Source organism: Carettochelys insculpta, chromosome 6 (assembly GCF_033958435.1).
Source record: "Carettochelys insculpta isolate YL-2023 chromosome 6, ASM3395843v1, whole genome shotgun sequence".
NCBI lineage: Eukaryota > Metazoa > Chordata > Testudines > Carettochelyidae > Carettochelys > Carettochelys insculpta.
This window is the reverse complement of record NC_134142.1, coordinates 73,491,920-73,512,202: the sequence shown is the minus strand read 5'-3', so window position 1 is coordinate 73,512,202 and position 20,283 is coordinate 73,491,920. Positions and strand designations below refer to the sequence as shown.

Below are 20,283 nucleotides of genomic sequence, written 5' to 3'. Positions count from 1 at the left end.
CCACGTCAGGAGTAAGGTGAAGGAGCTGCAGCCGGGTTACGTCTGGGCCTGGGATGCGGCCAGCCGATCTGGGGCTGCCCCCGTCACTTGCCCCTTTTACAGGGAGCTCAGGGCCATCCTGGGTCCCCCGGCACACCTCCTCCCCTCTGGCCACTCTTGATACCTCGGCCGATGAGCCCCAGCAGGCCGTGGAGGCGGAGTCCGCCCCGGAGGTAAGCCCCGCATCCCGGGGGCCCCCCCAGGAGCCCACCCCTGGGGCACCGGAGGAGGAGGAGGAGGGGGGATCCTCCTCCAGCGATGGGGGGCTCCAGATCCACATCCCATCCTGGAGCTCCAGCAGGGCGTCCGCACACTGGGTGTCCCCGGACCGTGGGAGCGGACCATCAGGTATGTACCCCCCCGGGTGCACACCCCCAGGGTTGAGGGGCGGGGGTAACAGATATGACCAGGGCCCTCCACATGCCCAGATGACCATGGCCCCAAGGACAGCAGTGGCATATCCCTCAGAAGAGTGCATCAGCCCCTGCCCCCACAGCATGACAGTGCCATGCCCCATCCCTGGGGATGTGGAACCTAGGGTCCCCCAGGGGGAGGGGGTGGGACACCCATCAGCAGCAGCAGCAGCATCTCCCAGGGACGGGGATGGGGAACCAGCAGCAGAGGGGTGGGGGCACAAGGGCCATGGCTCGGGGGCCACACTAACGGCTGTCTCCACTCTTCTTCCCCCCCATGTTCTGCAGCTGCACCATCGGAAGGACTGGAGAGCACCAGCGAGGTGTCAGTGGTCCCGGAGAGCCCACCGGGGCTCCACTCCAGGCCAGCCCCTTGGTGGAGCACCGACTGGCCCCAGGGCAGGGACGACGGTCGAGCCAGCACCATCCGAGGACGGCGACGGACCCCCAGCTGCTGGCCATCCTCCGTCGGCAGCTGGAGGTCTCCGAGCAGTGCCTGCGGATGGAGGAGCGGCGCCTCCAACTCCAGCAGCAGGCACTGGCCTGGCGCCAGGAGGCATGGGGGACCTTTATGCGCACATTTGAGCACATCACAGACTACCTGGCCCCCATGCCGCGCCGGCCGCCCCTCTGCCCGCCCTGCCTGCTCCACCCGCCGCTCCACCCGCTGCTCCACCGCTGTCCGCCACCGAGGGCCCTTCCGCTGAGGGGGACCTGGGGCCAGCTGACACCCGCCGGCCTTATCTCCCGGTCCGCCCGGCCCCCAGCCAGCCCCGGCGTGGGCTGCTGCCGAGGCGCGGGTTGCGGCCACCCACCCCCAGCGCTGGACATTAGGGGGTGTGGGGCCCAGGACATGGCCCCCCCCGTCCCCCTTTGTATATATCCCCTTCACCTATCTTTTGTAAATAGTTTATATTAGACCCCTGTTCTGTTACGTTATGATGATACCTGCCCCCCCCCATGTAAATAGTTCTCCCCTTCCTTGTCTTCCCCTTTTTTTTCCTTTCATCTTATAATACGTATATATATAATATTTATTTTGGCTGTACATAGTTATGATATAATAATGAGTTCAACATATATATTCTGGTTTGACGAAAAACATGCCAGTTTTTATTTACAAGAAAAGTGTCGGGGGGTGTGCTCTTGGGTGCTCTGTGGTGTGGGTGTAGGGGCAGGGAGTGTTGTGGAGGATGGGGGGGTGCAGTGGGGGGCCTGCCAGCGTTCACCCCGCGGCCTCGTCAAACTGAGCCCTCAGGGCCTCCCGGACCCGGGTCCCTTCGGGGTCCACCTGGCAACGGGGGGCAGCGGGTGGCTGCACATCAGCCCTGCCGGCCTCCACAGCCCAGCCCTGAAAGAAGGCCTCCCCCTTGCTCTCGATGAGGTTGTGGAGGGCGCTGCACACGCCCACAATCTGGGGAATGTTGGTGGGGCCCGCATCAAGGCGGGTGAGGAGACACCTCCAGCGCCCCTTGAGGCGGCCAAATGTGTGCTCCACCACCTGGCGTGTGTGGTTCAGGGGCATGTTGAAGTGCTCCTGGCTGGCTGACAGGTGGCCCGTGTAAGGGTGCATGAGTCAGGGCCGGAGGGGGTATGCTGCGTCTGTGATGACACAGAGGGGCATGGTGGTGTCCCCCACAGGGATCTCCCGCTGGGGGATGTAGGTCCCCGCCTCCAGCCGGCGGCACAGGCCCGAGTTCCGGAATACCTGGGTGTCGTGGGTGCTGCCAGGCCAGCCCACATATGTCCAGGAAGCAGCCCCGGCTGTCCACCAAGGCATGGAGGACTACTGAGTGGTAGCCCTTCCTGTTTAGGTAGCGTCCTCCACTGTGCTCTGGGGCACGGATGGGGATGTGGGTCCCATCCAGAGCTCCGAAGCAATTGGGGAAGCCAAGGGTGGCAAAGCCCGCGATGGCAGCATCTGGGTCCCCAAGCCTCACGAGCCTGTGGAGGAGCAGGGCGTTGATGGCGCGGACGACCTGCAGGGGAAGCACATGGGAGAGCACCAGTGAGGGGTGTTCAGGGTGTGTGTGGCCCTCCCCTGCCAGGGCTCCCCTCCCATCCCTTGCCAGGGCTCCCCTCCCATCCCAGGGCTGCCTCCCCCTCCCTCCATGGATCCTCTTACCTCCATGAGGACAGCCCCGACGGTGGCCTTGCCGACACCGAACTGCTGGCCCACGGATCGGTAGCTGTCTGGAGTGGCCAGCTTCCAAACAGCGATGCTGACCCATTTCTCAACAGTGAGGGCACGCCGCATGAAGGTGTCCTGGTGCCTCAGTGCGGGGGTGAGCCACTGGCATAGCTCCAGAAATGTCTGCCAGCTCATCCAAAAGTTCTGGAGCCAGCGGTCGTCGTCCCACTCTCTGAGCACCAGCCGCTCCCACCAGTCGGTGCTGGTGGGGTAGCTCCATAGCCGGCGGCGTGTGAGGCGGGGGGGGAGGTGGGCGGGGGGCTGCAGGGTTTGGGGTTGCTTCCTCCTCCCCTGCGGGCAGCTCCTCCTCTGTGTCTAGGATGTGATCAGCTGCCTCCTGCATGGCATGGAGCAGGGCGAGCACTGCTCCTAGAGGGGTGGCTGGGTGGACCTCTGGCTGCTGCTGCTGCTGGGGGTCCATGACTGCGTCGCTTGAGGTGTGCGTGCCTATGGCTCTGCAAACCGCGTGCTGTGCAGGCTGTGTGTGTCTGGGAGGGGCCCTTTAAGGGAGCGGCTAGCTGTTGCCCCAGAAGCGCTAGTCCGCCCCGTGACCCTGTCTGCAGCTGTTCCTGGCACCCTTATTTCGATGTCTGCTGCTTTGGCGTGTAGACGTTCCCTCGCAGTGCCTATTTCGATGTGGTGCTGCCCAACGTCGACGTTGAACGTCGACGGCACCAGCCCTGGAGGACGTGTAGACGTTATTCATCGAAATAGGCTATTTCGATGTAGCGTTCACGTGTAGACGTAGCCAGTGTGTCCCAGGCCCAGCTTACCTCCATGAGGACTGCTCCAATGGTGGCCTTGCCCACCCTGGACTGATGCCCCCCTGAGCAGTGGGAGTCCAGGGTGGCCAGTTTCCAGATTGCTACCATGACCTGCTTCTCAAGTGGGAGAGCAGGCTGCATGGTGGTGTCCTCGTGCCTCAGTGCGGGGGCCTGCCAGTGGCATAGCTCCTGGAAGGTGTCCTGGCTCATGTGGAACCTCCACAGATATGTGGCATCATCCCATTGTCCCAGCATCAGCCACTCCCACCAGTCTGAACTGCTGGGATGGCTCCATGGGCGCTGAGGTGCCAGGGGGTGGGATGCAGGCTGGGGGCAGGTGGCCATGGCAACCATGCAGATGAGGTGGGTCACAGTGTCCACAATGTCTGCATCCAGGGCAGGAGCAAGGTCTCGTCTGCCATGGTGCTGCTACACTGGGGTCTGTGTTGCTGCTGGCAGCTTGGCTGGCCTCAGCTCATGCAGGATGCAGGTGATGGGGGGGGTCCCTTTAAGGAAGTGGCTGGCTGAAGGCCCTAGAAGGACTTGGCAGTCATGCAACTCTGTCTGCAGCATCTCCGGCTCTGCTATTTCAAGAGTGCTCGTAGCCAGGTGGACACTCTGTTTCAAAAGAACAGAGTGGTTTTTGAAAGAGGGGGTCAAACCTGCGATCCACCTTTGGAGTGTGGTCATATGCTTTTGAAAGCTGAGATTTCAATTCCTGGCTTTTGATTTTGGCCTTTCGATGGTGAGCTCCCATGTAGACACAGCCTTAATGTTTTCATGTCAAGGCTAGATGCTTTTTAGGAGTACATGCTTTACTCAAACACAAGTAACTGGGTTCAATACTTGATTAACCGTGTAAAATCAAAGATGGCCTTAAACCCTATGAAAATTACTCCTGTGGTACCAAAACAGATTGGTATTTTTTCCTCCCACTTGCATCTATCTGCATCTGTGAAACTATGACTTTCAAGCTAGAGGATGCACTCCAGAAGATATTAACTGATACGGAAAGAGTAAAATAGAAAGCTTGAGACGAAGCCTTGTCCATGAACAATTCCCTTGTTAGTAACTTTTTTTTTCCGGAAAGAAAGTCACAACATGGTGGCAAGAAGAGTAAAATATCCCAAGTAAAAAGGATCACAACTTTAAAGGCAAAATCTGCATTCAACAGGTTGTTCAAACAAAACTTAATGTTACAGTCAGTCATCAATGAAATGTATTAAATGTAAAGAAAGAAAGAAAGAAAAAAGAACAGTTGGGAATAAGTCCATCTTTTGCAAATACTAAATTTTCTGCTTACCTTGGTGGCTTTCAATTTCCATTCATATTGGGTTCTCTCATTTTCCAGCTCTTCCACTTTAACTTTGAGATTCTTGAGTTCCTGAAGCAAACCCTACAAAAGAAAAAGAAAAAGAACAGGTAAATGAAAGAGCTGAGCCAAGCATCTGTTCGCTGAGGACATGAATTGAGGCTCATGCATGACACTCCAGTGAATGTGAAACCATCCATGCAAAACACACTTTTCCTTGTTATTTGTGCACCCTAAATTAAGCAAATTAAAGGTCATTTGGTTTGCTACATTATTAAGTAGAATCCTTTCTGAAACTCTGTAGCCAAAGTTAGGACCATCTTCAGCTGGTTGTGCAGGGAAGACATCTGACTCTGATGTGATCAGTTGCATGGTAATCTAAGTGTTCAGGTCCACTTATACCCATATTATATTGTACCAAGAGTCGCATTCAGAAGGGCTTTAAAAACAAAACAAAACAAAACAAAACAAAAAACAAACTAGACTGAAATGCTTCCCTGAAGCATGAAATGAAGTTGATAGAAGAGAGAAGGCCCCTCACTTCTTGTTTTTTAAGATACTTAAAAAACCCAACAAACAGTAACAAATGAGGCATTATTCAGCAGAGACATCATCTACAAACAACAATTTACAGACACATAACACTAGGTTCCAAACCTGAGGAGCTGGTGATAAAGAGACCTGTCATCAAACAGAAGTCATTGATGCTACCAAGAGATGCATTTACAACAATTAAAAGCTTCTCAGAAGCTTTATTAGGATGTATTTACATGGGGCAGTATTAATTGGTAACTTTCCTGCGCGACTAATCTCGCACTATACCCAAGCTGCACCAATAGAATTCACATGGTTTGAAGCTCCTCCAGGAATTGGTTTTCTTCTTCTTCCTCATCCTTGTCCTACTTCCACTGTTGCTTCACAACAAAACCAAACCAAACCAACCCAACCCATCCCCCAGTACTGTAGCACCTTAAAGCAGCGGGGTCTAAAGGGAATTGAAAGATCACCACACCTGTAGTTGTGATTGTTGTATATTCGCCACACATCCCCCTCTTCCCCCTCAAGGCCAGACTCCCACAGCCCCCCCCAAATAAATGCCCCCCCCCCAGAATCAGGCACTCCAAGCCCTCTGTTGTAAATGCCATTGACTCACCAGAGCCACTGGAGCTACCACAGCGGCTGGTGCAGCTGGGGCTAGAGGAGTGCCTGGGGCCATTGCCAGAGCTGCCACAGCAGCTGGGGCTGCCACTAGAGCTGGAGGAGAGGCTGGGGCCATGGGGCACTTGGGGCTGCAGGACCACCAGGGCCAGCGGAGCAGCTCGGGACCTCAGGAGCTGCCAGAGTGACTTGGTACCATGGGACCACCGCACACTTCTCCCACCAGGGGTGGGACATGTGCACCAGCATTTGCTGCAGTTCTACAAGCCGACTGCTGCATTTAGAGGCTACAAGAGCTGCATGTGGCTCTAAAGCCAATCGTCACATTGCGGTGTCTCATTCGCCACATGTGGTGTGTGGCAACTGTATTAGACACCGCGGCCTTAAAGTCTAACAATTTTACTTGTTATTGTTATTATTTATTAGGTAATGAGTTTTCATGGGTTTTTGAGAGAGAGAGAGAGAGAGAGAGAGAGAGAATGGGGGAGGAGGGAAGGAAGAAGGGGAAGGGAAAAAGAGGGAGGGGAGTCACTTATTAATATAACATGTGGAAGGAGGAAATTAGGTGCATGGGATTGGTGCAATTCATGTGAATATCAAAGGTGGGAAAACAGAGGATGAAAGATGATGGCAAATGGTGTTCTGTTGTTTACCTTCTCGGGCCTATCATAAAGTAGCTGGTTTCTAGTTATTCGTCTGGCCCTGTCAATCTGTTTCTTTACTTCTCCCAGTGGTAATTAAGTTTTACAAATGCATGCTAAAGCTCTTGTAGTTTTTTTTCTCTGTCAGTGGGATTCAAGCAGATATAGCTGTATCTCAGGGCTTGGGTGTAAACAATGAATCATGTGATGTGCCCTGGATGGAAGCTGGAGGCATGCAGGTAATCATAGTGGTTGGTTTTCCAGTGCAGAGTGGTATTAATTTGACCACTGTTGACTTGTACTGTAGTGTGCAGGAAATGGATCTCTTCTGTGAAATGGTCAAGGCTGAGATTGATGGTGGGGCGCAAGTTGTTGAAATCCTTGTGGAATTCTTCAAGGTCTCCTTACCATGGGTAAGTGTAAGGTACCAAGGGTAAGCAGACCCCTGAAGAATTCCATGGGGATCGCAACAGTTTTTTTTTTGTGAAGCCACAGGCTAACACAACTACCCCTCTGAGGCTATGTCTACACTATGAGATAAAATCAGCTTTTAATAACTTTGATATTTTAACCTTGTTCTTATGAATTCAAATTTAAGTGTCCCCAAATGTTTTGGAAATTTCATTTCTCTGTGTTAAGTTACTGAATCTCCATTGCGTTATCCAAGTTCGACTGCATGTGCAATGCATTGTGGGTACCTATCCAACAGTAGCCTAGCACTGTTGAATTCTAGGGATTTTGTACCACAGAGTTGTGAGGAAAAAAACTGCCAGTTGCTTGTGGGTGTTTGATGTCACTATCTCAGAATGCAAGCACCCACTAACCACACAAAAACAAATGCAAGATCATGTCATTTTCTCTGGCACAGCACTAGTGCAAGCATGGATCCTCGAATGCTTCAAGTCATTGCACAGACCATTACAGCAACTTCCTGGATTGTTGTGCACTTTTTTTTTTCAACTACAAAGGGAGATGATGTTTGAAGGTGATGATGAAGAGGAAATCACTCAACTGTAGTCCAAGAACTCAGCAATGCTGGCTGCCCAGGGTACACTGCTGACAGTGGAGTGGCAGTTTTGGACTCATGACATCAGCACACACTGGTGGGACCACATTGTTTTGGAGTCCTGGAATGACCAGCAGTGGATGCAGAACTTTCACATGCGCAAGTCCACTTTTATGGAACTTTGTGATTTGCTGACCACCTCCCTGAAGCGCAGCAACACAAGAATGAGGCCGGCTTTAATGGTTCAGAAGCAAGTGGCAATTGCTCTGTAGAAGTTTACAATGCCTGACAGTTACCGGTCAGTGGCAAATCAATTCAGGGTGGGCAGATCTACAGTGGGGGCCATGGTGCTGCAGGAAGCCCATGCAATCTGTCAATGCCTCCTGAGGAAGACTGTGACCCTGGGAGATGTACAGGCCATAGTGAATGGCTTTGCTACCATGGGGTTTCCTAACTGCAGTTGGGCAATAGATGGAACGTACATCTCCATGATGTCCCTGGACCACCTGTCCTTTGAGTACATAAAAAGAAAGGGATACTTCTTGACGGTGCTGCAGGTGTTGATAGATCACAAAGGTTGTTTCACTGACATCAACATGGGATGGTCGGGAAAGGTTCATGAGAAGCGCATCTTCAGAAATTCTGGGCTGTACAGAAAGTTCTTGCACAGCACTTTTTCCCAGACTGGAAAAATCAAGATTGGCGATGTGGAGATGCCTCTAATAACACTAGGCGATCCTACTTAGCCCCTGCTTCTTTTCCTCATGAAGCCAAACACAGGCGCTCTGGACCACAGCAAGGATAACTTCAATCAAAGACTCCACGAGTGCAGAATGGCAGTGAAATGCATCTTTGGCCATTTAAAAGCAAGGCTCAGATGCTTACTGACCCACTTGGACCTCTGTGAAACTAATGTTCCCACCATGACTACAGCATGCTGAATTTTGCATGACATTTGTGAATCCAGGTGGGAGAATTTCATGAGCGTTTGGAGTGCAGAGGCTGATGCTATGAGCAGAGCTCATTCACAGCTGCCTGCATGGCCACTCTCCAATAAACATGAGGAGGCAGCAGCAATCATGGAGGCTTTGAAACATAGCTTCATGAATGATCTGCCAGACCCATGACTGTGCTGTATTTCACTGGTGTAGTATCAACCCCAACTTTCCAAAATGATTTCTGCTCCCCACCAAATGTGAACCCATAAATCAGACTGACTTTCACAGAAAGAATACTGTTACTTTGTAGGAGGAGAGGGGATTAAGTTGCAGGAAGAAGAATGGGTTACTTTCACAAAAATATGGGCAGCTGTGCTATCAGCTCTCTCCATCGCCCCTCGAACAGGGTCCCTCTGCCATGAGTCCTCTGTAGACCTTGGCATAGCAGCAGGCAGCTGTGGTATCAGCTCTCTCCACACCCACCCAGGTCCCTCTGCCATGAGTCCTTTGCAGACCTTGGTGTAGCAGTGGGCAGCTGTCCCCACCGAGTCCCCACAATGATTTGTGCACTCCACCCCACCACACATGGGCACCAAAAAATCACACCGTGGTTGTCATCAAAAGAATAAGTTTATTTTGGTGGGGAAGGGTTAAGCAGAATGGAAAAGTAGGGGTGTCAAGGGTGGTGGAAAAGCCTTTTGCAGTGGCTCTTGGGGGGCCACAGCAGCAGACTGGACTTGCCCTCCCTCCCAGCTTTTGGGGACCATGACAATGGGGGGTGGGCAACCTGTCTTCAGAGGAGTCTAGGCAGTAGGAAGCAGAGCCTGCAGAGCTCTGTAGGTAGTCCCTCTGCAGCTCCAGCATGGATCACAGGACCTCAGTTTGGCTGCCTGTTGCTGTAATTACCTTCAAGCACCTCAGATGCACCTTTTGCACTCTCCGGAACCCAAGCATGGTCTGCCACCACTGTGCTGTGTCCCTTTTGCCTTCTGCAGTTTCTGAGTGCTGTTCCATGTGCTGCAAATAAGGTTCTGCTTGGACTGGTAGAGAGGGGACCTGTGCAGGGTGGACTGGCTGTAGGTCTATTGTGAAGAGATCTGGGCTGTCGGGAAGAGCTTCCTCAGGCCACTGCTGGTTGCCCCCCTCCTCCTCTCCCTTGGCTTCTCCATCCTGGCCCAACAGCTCCTCTTGGCTCACCCCAGATTCCAGAACAGGGCCTCCAGAAATGTCGAAATTCAGAGTGGACAATGTGGTCAGGTCCCCCCCGCAAGAAGCATGTCCAGCTGCTCGCAATAGTGGCAGGTCTTTGGGGATGACCCAATCGCCAGTTGGCTTCTCAGACTTTGTGATAGACCTGTTGGAGTTTTCACCTTGACCCAGCATTGCACAGAGTCCTGCTGATAGGAATAAGGGGATTTCAAAGTTGGCGGGGTCCTTTCGAAAAGGAGCCCTGTCTGGACAAGCCATGAGGCAGTGAGCCGTGGCAGTTTTGAAGTGCCGCAGCCAGCGGCATGCTAATGGGGTGCTGAATATGTATTTCAGCGCTTTGTTAGTAATCTTAGAAATGGCCATTTGCATGGCCATTTCGAAGATTTGGGCTTGTGTAGACGTAGCCTATATGTGTATTCACAGCACCCTGAAAAGAGCATTTCTGGCCTTGGAAAACCAGCTTGGTTTGGTAGGAACAAATTATGCTGCAAAACTCTGATGATCAGCAAAGGCGAGAAAATTCTAGGGTACGAAAGGCTACATTATTTTTCATACGAGTGCGGAACTGACCCTGGAGTTTCACCAACAGGCTACAGCTCATGCCCATAGAGAAGCAGGAATTCATTACTATCAGGAAGCTGGCCACCCAGAATACTGTTTATTGGGGCAAACCAATTCACCTACTGGGGACATTCTCATGCAGGTGTTTCATACCATGGAAAAGGTACTGTTGCATCTGGTTGGGAACCACCTGCATGCAAAACCGTCAAACTGTTTGGGGCAACTTATGGATCCCAAGGCATATAATTTGCCCCCTCCCAGCTCCTCATTCTCCCACAGACTCCCTGAACAGGAAGGGACAGCTCTTCATGGTGCTCCAAGGGCTGACTGACTACCATGGTAGGTTCACAGATATAAATGGAGGGTTGGCAGGAAAATGACACAATCCGAACTCAGCTCTTTTCAAACTAATGGAAAAAGCACTGTGCGGCCCCAGGACTACTATGGCCTTTAACAGTATGGATGTTTCTCTAGTTATTCTGGGAGATCTGTCTTAAGTCCTGCTTCCTTAGTGAGTGAAGCCATTCACAAGCCACCTGGACAGAATGACAGAACTTTTTTTTACTACCAACTCAGCAGTTGCAGAATGGTAGTCAAGTATGCATGTGACCGTCTGAAAGGTGGGAGGGAGAAGGCGCAGTTTGTAGAATAGATTGGAAGCAGCAGAAGAAATGTGCTGAGCATGTTGTAATATTTGTGAGAACAAGGGGGAAAAAGCCTTAAAAGTGGATGGGAAGATAAGGTTTAGATATTGCTCAGCAGTTTGAGCAGCCAGTCAGATGTCCCACAGAAAATGGAAACACCCAGAGGAATACTGGGGATGCCCACTATTTTTATTCTGAATCTCATCCCTGAAGATAGGGTTGTACAACCAGCTGTTAGTATATGGAGAGGGGGAGCTGGGTTCTTTGTGCGCTAAGCAGGATGGTCTGTGGGTGGTACGAAGTGGGGCCTTGTTCCAGTACTCTTGTGAATTATTGGATTATGAATTATTTTACCTTTGTTTAAAGGGATTTCTAACTTTAATGCAGTGATGAGTCAGAATGTATGAACTTTAAATGGTTTTGATTATGAAACAAAACAGTGATGTAACCAATCAAAAATTTAGTTTTGGCTGACTCAATACTACAGCAGCTTTTAATTGAACATACATTAAAGAAAACAACAGTGCAGCCAACACAGACAGTACAGTGCAGAACAGTTGGCAAGGGAGGGGCCCTTAAACCCACAGGCAAGTATATGCCTTGCTTCTGCCTCTTCTTGATGGTGGGAATCTGGGTTTGAGTTACGTAGTTCAAAGTTATCAGGGGCACAGGAGAACTCAAAAGAGGTGTTTTTCCTGTGCCCAAAGGTTGATTCTGTGAGGTGAATGACCTCTGGGAGCTCTGCTTCAGCGGGGTGAAGTTGCGGGTGACTCCAGCAACTTGCACTGTCCAAGCTGAAGAACGTGGCTGGATCCCAGCTCCCTGGGCTGCTGTGCCTGCTGCTGTGACACCAGCATACAGTGAAGTAGTGTATTGTGACTTAATATAGGCTTTCTGAGGTGCCTCTGCATCTCCCTATCCTTTCTCATGCTTTCCTTGGTTATGGCAGTGCTTTCCCTGGGGATTCTGATGTCATCCTTGGTCACTGCCGATGTCTTGTTTGACAGTGCCATTTTTATTTCCCTTTGGTTCCTCAGAAACTGCCTCCAATTCTTACCCATTTCAAATTTTTCTGTGGGATTCTACTATGAGCTATGCAAACATCTTGTCTCAAGTCTTCCTGTTCGGCCCTCTTCAGGTTGGCCCTACACTCTGCCCTCTCCTTGGCAGTCTGGCCATTGGAAGTGCCATGGCTGTGGAAGCATAGGAAAAAAACAAACTGTGGACTACTGTTTATTATTAAGGCAGGCCTTGACAGCAGTTTTTTAGATGAATTACTGACTTTACCTCTCTGAGATTCATCAGTCTTGGGGAAACCTCATTAGCTACGTCTACACGTGAATGCTACATCGAAATAGCTTATTTCAATGTAGCGACATCGAAATAGTCTATTTCGATGAATAACGTCTACACGTCCTCCAGGGCTGGCAACGTCGACGTTCAACTTCGACGTTGGACAGCCCCACATCGAAATAGGTGCTGCGAGGGAACATCTACACGCCAAAGTAGCACACATCGAAATAAGGGTGCCAGGAACAGCTGCAGACAGGGTCACAGGGCGGACTCAACAGCAAGCTGCTCCCTTAAAGGGCCCCTCCCAGACACAGTTGCACTAAACAACACAAGATCCACAGAGCCGACAACTGGTTGCAGACCCTGTGCATGCAGTATGGATCCCCAGCTGCCACAGCAGCAGCCAGAAGCCCTGGGCTAAGGGCTGCTGCAGACGTTGACCATAGAGCCCCGCAGGGGCTGGAGAGAGCGTCTCTCAACCCCTCAGCTGATGGCCGCCATGGCGGACCCCGCTATTTCGATGTTGCAGGACGCAGATCATCTAGACATGCCCTACTTCGACTTTCAACTTCGAAGTAGGGCGCTATTCCCATCCCCTCATAGGGTTAGCGACTTCGACGTCTCGCCACCTAACGTTGATTTCAACTTTGAAATAGCGCCCAACACGTGTAGCCGTGATGGGCGCTATTTCGAAGCTGGCGCCGCTACTTCGAAGTAGCGTGCACATGTAGATGCGGCCATTGATGTAAATGATTTGTATGAGGAAAATGTACCGATGTACTGGAAATTTAGCATGTAGGGTAGTGTGCTGCTTTGCCACTGTGTCTCAGATTGCGGTGGCAGGAATTATGTTCCAGGCCATGCTTTGCACTTTTGTTTGCATGTTGGAAATGGCTCGATGATGTCAGAGGGGTGAAGCAGGCATCAGGGCGTGAGCTGCATAGTGAATCCTCTCTACTTTCCCTTTGGGCTGTCCTCTGTCTTCATGATGTTAACCTCATGAGACTAGGAGGCAGAGAATAGTCTTATTGAAAAGGTGAAGGGCAGACAGAGAGGTATGTTAGGATGATGTTCACTATGATGGTCCCCCGGAAGTGCAGCCAGAGTGGAAGGGAGTTTTGATCTATACTGGGAGGAACGAGCATGTGGCATTCCCTGTCCTGCAAGAACAAATATCAAGCAGCTTCTCAGTTTGAGTTCTACGTTATCTTTCTTGAAGATGTGGAGAAAATCCAGAGAAAAACAGACTGTAATAACTGTCAGTTACAACATTCAGGAACCTGCACATCAGCATTTTGTACCTGCACATCAGCATTTACAACTCAGAAACACTAAATGAACACTAAGCAAATTCCTTTTCTTGTAACCTGTCTTTTAGGAACTGTTGTATTTTCAGCACAATAACAGTTTTAATTATTTGAATCTGGCCACAGGAGGGATGCCGTTGATACTGTGCTATATGGCTAACAGCCAGCTGGAAAGGGCAAACAGGGAGTGGTAGAAGGGCTTCACTGGGCAGGGCAGAAGATGAGGGAAGGTGAAAGAAAAATGGACAATATACGTATACCCACCATAAAGAAAGCCTGAAGCTTTAGGATGGAAAAGAGGCTAAGTGCTCAAGTGGAAGAAGTACCATGTTGGAAATATGGCGGGAGGTGGGAGACAGAGTCATTGTGAGAAGGGGAAGGAGATGCACACAAAGGGGAAGGAGCTTGGAAACTCATAAAAGTTCCTAGTTTATATGTGGTTAAAATGAGCCATGGGTCACCCAAACAGAAAGCAGCACAGCAGCATAACACAGGCTATGTCTACACATCATAAAGTCGATTTTAAGGCAGCTAGCTCATTTTACAATGTCACTGTCTTCACTGTAAATACCATTTGGTCGATTTTAGGGAGCACTAAGGTCGATATTACACTGACCATGCAAGTTGGTGTAGCACCAAGGTCCGTATTGAAAGGTCCAATTAATGCTAGTGTGGAAAAGCCATTGCTTTAAATTGACTTTAATGGTCTCCAGAGGTGTTCCATATGTATCCCACAATGCCCCCTGGTTTTCTGCTCTGGCTGCTTCCATCTCTGCTACTCTCCATGTGCGCAGGAAGTAGGTCCCAGGAAGCCCGTGAACTTGAGTTCATCCCCAAGAAGCCTGGGAAATTTAAAGGCTCCCAGACGCCAGAATTTCTGTTAGTCCTCTCATTGGTAGCCCTCACATTGCATCGGTAGCCATCTCTTGCCATCATGAGTAGTTAGGTTTCCGATCTGAGTTCTCAGGGTCACAGGAGAGCTCCAGTACGATCCCATAACAAGATCATGGCTCTCCTCACTGGTTGGGGAGAGGAGTCAGTGGAGGGCAGATTTCAAGTCTACAAGCGAAATGCAGACATTCATGAAAAGATTTCACATGGGATGATGGATAAAGGTTACTCCTAGGATGCTCAGCAATGCTGGGTGAAAGTGAAAGAACCCTGGTAGACTTCTCATAAAGACTGGGAAGCCAACGAGTGATCCAGGCCATCTCCCAAAATGTGCCGGTATTATGAATAGCTGGACACCATTCTTGGGAGGGACCCGACCACATTTCCCAATCTTAATTGGGACACTTCAAGAGGCCCTTTTGCAGAGTCTGGGGGAGCCAAGAAAAGCTGAGCCCAGAGGGTGGGGTGGGAGGAAAAGGCCAATGGAGAGAAGGATGGAGGCAACCAGCAGGGGCCTGAGGAAGCTGATCCCAACTACCAGGAGTTCTTCACCTTTGACCTTGAGCCGGTTTTCTCTACGCTGACACTGGAATCACTGGGGCCCAGCTATTATGGTGAGTATTTTTTTCTAGAACACTACAAGCAGGTTGCAGCTGCGTTTAGATACAGATTTTCTATGGAGCTATGCCTCTCAGAACAGAGTGTTAAGCTTTGTGGGGATGCAGCTCTTATCCTTTTTGGAGATCTCCAGGAAAGTCTCATCCAGGTATTTTTTCCACAAGGTTTTTTGGGCAGGCCTGGTTTACTGTGGCTTCCATGATAGCAATCTTGCCATGCCAGGCAACCAGATAGTAATCTCGTATCATGGTGCCACACGGCATTTTGGCAAATTTTCCAGTCTTGCGCTTACATGGGATAAGCATCTCTTCTTTTTCACTATCTGTAATTCTTAGGAGGGTGATGTCTTTGGCAACCTTAAGAAGCATGGGAATTTGGCTTAGATTTTTTTCGCAATGCTTGCTGACCATTTAAATTTCCCGGGACTGCATTGCCATGCCATGTGGCTGGCAAGCACTCCATCTTCCCCGCTCCAAGTGGCTGGCAGGCTCTCCTGGCCTTCTCCACTTCCACCACACTGCTGGCTTGATTGGGAGCAGCAGAGAAATCTTTTTCCTCAAGCATATGTCTGGAAAACTTTTTCCCTGCCCTTCTTTGCACTTCACAGGGATCCCACCCTACCATGTGGCTGGACTTGAACTCTTCCCCCTTACCACGTGTCTGCTGGGCTCTGAGGACCCTCCTCCTGGACGCTGACTGGCATGGCCAGTGTGGATTTTCCCCGCTTTAAATGGCCTTTTGCCTAAAGAGGATTGCTCCAGAGACTGCTGAGACATTTTTTTTTCCCGCTTGCAGACACTGGCTGGCTTCCCCTCCTTTAAACATTGCCCCCTGCTGCTGCACCTTGTTGAGTGGGCAATACCTTACCACATCCATAATGAAATGGTCTGGATAAGCGATGGCTTGTGCAATGCAGAGTTTGATTCATATTCATCCTTAAGAAGCCAAAAGTGGCACTGGAAAAAGAAAGTTTCACTGATTGTAAAGACAGAGACCCATTCATTCAATGGGTAAGTGTTTTGTGTGAATTGCAGCTTAGTTTTGACCTTCATTTTTCAGCAGGCATCCACAACATGGGAGGCAGGATGATAAAGCACAAAAGGTCCAAGCAGGACCTTATACTGCAGCAGCTGGCGTGAGCAGACAGAACAGCTGCTGCCAGCCAGAGGGCCACAGAAGAATGGTGGCAGAAGGTCCTGGAGTTCAGGAGAGAGGAACTGGCGCAGCTGAGAGGGGACAGGGCACAGCTTCCGATGGCTGTGAAAGGGCAAACTGAGGTCCTGTGTTCCATGCTGGAGCTGCAGAGGGACTCCCTATGCAACACTCAGTTTGCAGACTCTGCTCCCTGCTGCCTGGGCTCCCCTGAATATAGGTTGCCCACCCCTCCTCACTGCAGTCCCTGCACAACGGGAGGAAGGGCAAGGACAGTCTCTCACTCCATCCTCAAGCCCTCTCCCCACTGGAAAAGGTTGTTCCACCACCACTGACATCCCTCCTTTTCCCTGCCGCTTAACCCTCTCCCCACCCAAATAAGAGTGTTCTTTTTATGACAACCACAGTCTGATTTATTGGGTCACATGTGTGCTGGGGTTTACAAATCACTGTGGGGAGCGTGGCACAGGGGCCCAGGTGTGGGTAGAGAGAGCGGATAGCACAGCTGCCAATACACAAACGCCCACAGAAGAGTTGTGACACCAGGACCTGGGCGGGGGTTGCCAAAGCCGATGGGGCTGATGAGACCCTGGAGACACTGCCCAGATTCCGGGCTCGTGGGTTGTCAGTGGGGCCTGCCTCCAGTCATGGGCACGGGGAAGCCAGGTGCCAAACCTGGCTTATTTCATGCATGTGGGGGTGCTGGAGGCCAGGGACAGTCCCTAGAACCTCACCCCACCCAGACAGTCTGCCGGCCATGGGGACTTGCTGGAGGGGAGGCAGTCCCCAGAGCCTGGCCCTCCCCACACACATGGCAGGCCATGGGCGAAAGCTGGAGGAAAGACAGCTTCCAGAGCCTCTCCCTCCAGACAGACAGCAGACTGCAGGCAGGTCAATGGAATGGGGAGCTGGAGAAGGGGCAATCCCCTGCAGACTGGCCCGGCTCAGAGTCTGCAGCTCTCAGAGGGGCAGCTCCCCAGAGCCTGGCTCCCTCCCAGACGGCCTGCAGATCACAGGAGGGGATGCTGGAGGACAGGGGCAGTCCCCCACCCCTAGGAACTTGGTCCTAACCCAGACACCCTGCAGGCCATGGGCAGGCTGCTGGAGATGAGGACATTTGGAGGGAGTGCAGCCCTCAGAGCCATCTCCCCCGCAACAGTCTGCAGACCACAGTGGGTATCTGGAAGGGAGCAACCCCTGGAGCTTGGCCCCTCCCCAGATAGTGTGCTGGCTGCTGGAGGGCAGGGCCACCCCCAAAGCCTGGTTCCCCAGCCAGACAGCCTGCAGGCCACAGGGGAGGGGAGTCCACTGGAAATTTCCTCTTTCTTCTTCCACTTTCTTACAATTCTTCCCCTACATTGTGCTCTCTACTTCCTGCTCCGTAATTTCTGTCTCCTCATCTGCCTCCAAGACCTCTCAGCTCAAAACACGACACTCCTCTTCCCGCTTCATCTTGCAGAATCTAAAGGTCTTGGGAGTTTTACCCTACTCCTAATAGCCAAGTGGCAACGACTAGCTAGAGCCAGTGCCAAGATGGAAGCCCCTCCTTCCCAAACCTCCATCCCTCTTAGCTGCTGGGGAATAGGAAGGTGCTGAGATTCCCCTTTTGATGTTCACCTGGTACCCTGCTAAAAGGTGTCATCTTTTATATCAGCTTTCACCCATTACTTGTCCAATACATTTTAAAGCAGTGCTTCCCATCCCCAGCTAAATCACCCTGGCTGTTAGAGGGAAGAAGTAGCATTCTCTGTGTTTCCTCTTTTTATCTCTACTAGAAGATGTACCCAGTGTTGTTCAGCTCTTTAGCTGAAGTCATATTTTGAAAATAAATGAAAAATACTACCATTGAAGAAAGCATGTACATTTTTCAACAATGATGACAAAAAAGACTGGGGTGAGAGTTGAGGGATAAGGAGAGCCTGGGGGCGTATGGCTTAGGGCAGAGGGTCAGTGGGGGCTCAAGGCAGGTGGTGGGAGTGAAGAAGTCAAGGCAGGTGGGAGGTGCAGAAGTTAGGGCAGGGGTCTCAGGACAGGGAGCTGGGAGATGGTGGGGTGGGGGGGGGTCCGAGGCCAATGTGGCGGGAAGGAAGACACTGCTACTGGGGCACATCTTCCCAGGGGGCCACTGCAGTGTACCCCATCCAGCGACTCCTCCTGGGCAGGGGGATCTGGAACTGCATGCTTGTTCGGTGGGGACTGGGGCTTTGCAGGGTGGCCCTTGCCTCCACCTACACTGGCCTGCAGGACATGATGTGGGGTGGCACTCTGGCGGCAGCCCCCAGCCTGCTGATGTTCCCAGGCTTGCAGCTTCTCCAGGGGGATCTTTGTTTGGAGTTTGTGGCCACCCATCTGCAGCCTGTTGGGGGGTGAGGCAGTGCTCTGTGGGCTGACCCTGACCTCCAGCTGCCTCCTCCCCATCCCCATCCCTACACTGGTCTGGGGGCAGTGCTTTGGGGCCACCCCGAGCCTCCAGCAGCCCCCTCCAGCCTGCAGTCTCTTTGATGGGGTGCTGCAGGGGCTGATCAGGTTCCAGGGACTGCCCCCAGCCTCCAGTGCCCCCTGTAGCCTACAGGCTGAAGACAATGTAGGAAATATACACCATGATCTACGATAGAAAAGGAAAAAAAGATGATGAAGGTTTAAAACCAAGAGAAAGAATAAATCTGATGAAAAAGAAAACAAAAGAGAAAACTGACCATATTTTTAACAGCAAAAACAAACAATACATAACCATTTTTTTATTTTAAATTATGAAAGATGTGATTCTGGAATACGTGTGAACCTCACCAGTATACTTTGTCCTGACTAGTGGGCTTAGTCCACACAAGGAACTTTTTTCAAGCTCTGATTTTAATGAATAGTAACGTTTTGTAATTCAGCATATTGAAATGCCACTTTTGTTGCCTATATGTTGGTGCCCAATTGTCCTTCACCAGGCATCCGACCCCAGGGGTCACCTTTGTCACTTGGCTTACCCCAAAGCTGACCAGGCAGGATCCTAATGACCTCCACTTATCTGACCATGTCTTGTCTTTTGAATCTCTCCCCTTCTTTAAGATGATTATAACCTTAGTGTTCATTCTGAGACTAACACTGAGAATGAATTTTGGCACTGGCATCAAGGGAGCACTAGTTCCCTGAGTTGACATTTGTAATGTGAAAAATTCAAAACTTAATCCAAAACACATAGGTCCTCTACATTCTTGTACATTAATGAACCATACTTATGTCTCAAGGAAAACAAGCATAATAATCCTTCAAATGTGCATTTTAAATATGGGGTCCCATTGACAAAGCTGTTAGTACAGCTTTGTACTCTAACACAGGTGTGAGCAAACTTTTCACATTGAGCCCCACTTTTTGTCCCTGCAATTAGCAGCCCCCCTCCCACCAACCTGTCTAATGTAATCCAACCTGATGGAAATTTCAGTTATGTTCATACAATAAATAAATAAACAAATAAATAAGTAAATACTTTTGGCATGTGTGAGAAAAGTACATCGATGTAAAAACTTTATTACTCGGTATGTAAATGTGACTAAACATACATAAAACCAGGAACATATTTCAACATTTTTAATTAGATGGATAAGCCAGAGACTCAGCAGCCAATTGTACTGCACTCTACTTACAAAATTTCACACTTCTCATAGGTGGCTTGGCCCCCACTTTGTGCACCTCTGCTCTAATATACTCAAAAGACTCACTAGTAAGTGCCAGGCAGAAGTGAATTATGAAGCAAGAAACAGCAGCTGTGTATTTAAGAGGTACAAAATCAGAGAATGTTTATTAAAAAGCCCTAAGGAAAAAGTGACAGAAAACTACTAACAAAAATAAAATACCAAAACCCTCTGTCAAAATGAGCAGATCATTGTTCGGTTTTCCAGAAACGATACCACAAATAATTAAGGAAACACTGCAAATGCAGCAAATAGGAACTAAGAAGTAATCTTAAAACATGCTCTCAAGCATGCCAGTGTCACTCCACCTCCAAAAAATTAAGGCAGTTCAAGCAAAATACCTCATTAAACAGCATTCTCACTAAAAAACCACACAGATTAATGTCTACTGTTAACAACACAATTCTGGTTAGTAGAATTCAGATTTTTGGGAGAAGGGGCAATGCACACAACTGTGCTACAGAGT

At 50.4% G+C, this 20,283-nt stretch overlaps 1 protein-coding gene across 10 annotated transcripts in view; it reads right to left on the bottom strand.

Moving 5' to 3' along the window:
- PPFIBP2 (PPFIA binding protein 2) overlaps positions 1-20,283 on the bottom strand; it is a 260,115-nt gene that overhangs the window by 76,982 nt on the left and 162,850 nt on the right. For all 10 annotated transcript variants that reach the window (XM_074997329.1, XM_074997330.1, XM_074997322.1 and 7 more), the window contains one exon: positions 4,711-4,803. In XM_074997329.1, the coding sequence (XP_074853430.1) occupies positions 4,711-4,803 (93 nt within the window). The remainder of the gene's footprint in view (positions 1-4,710; positions 4,804-20,283) is intronic.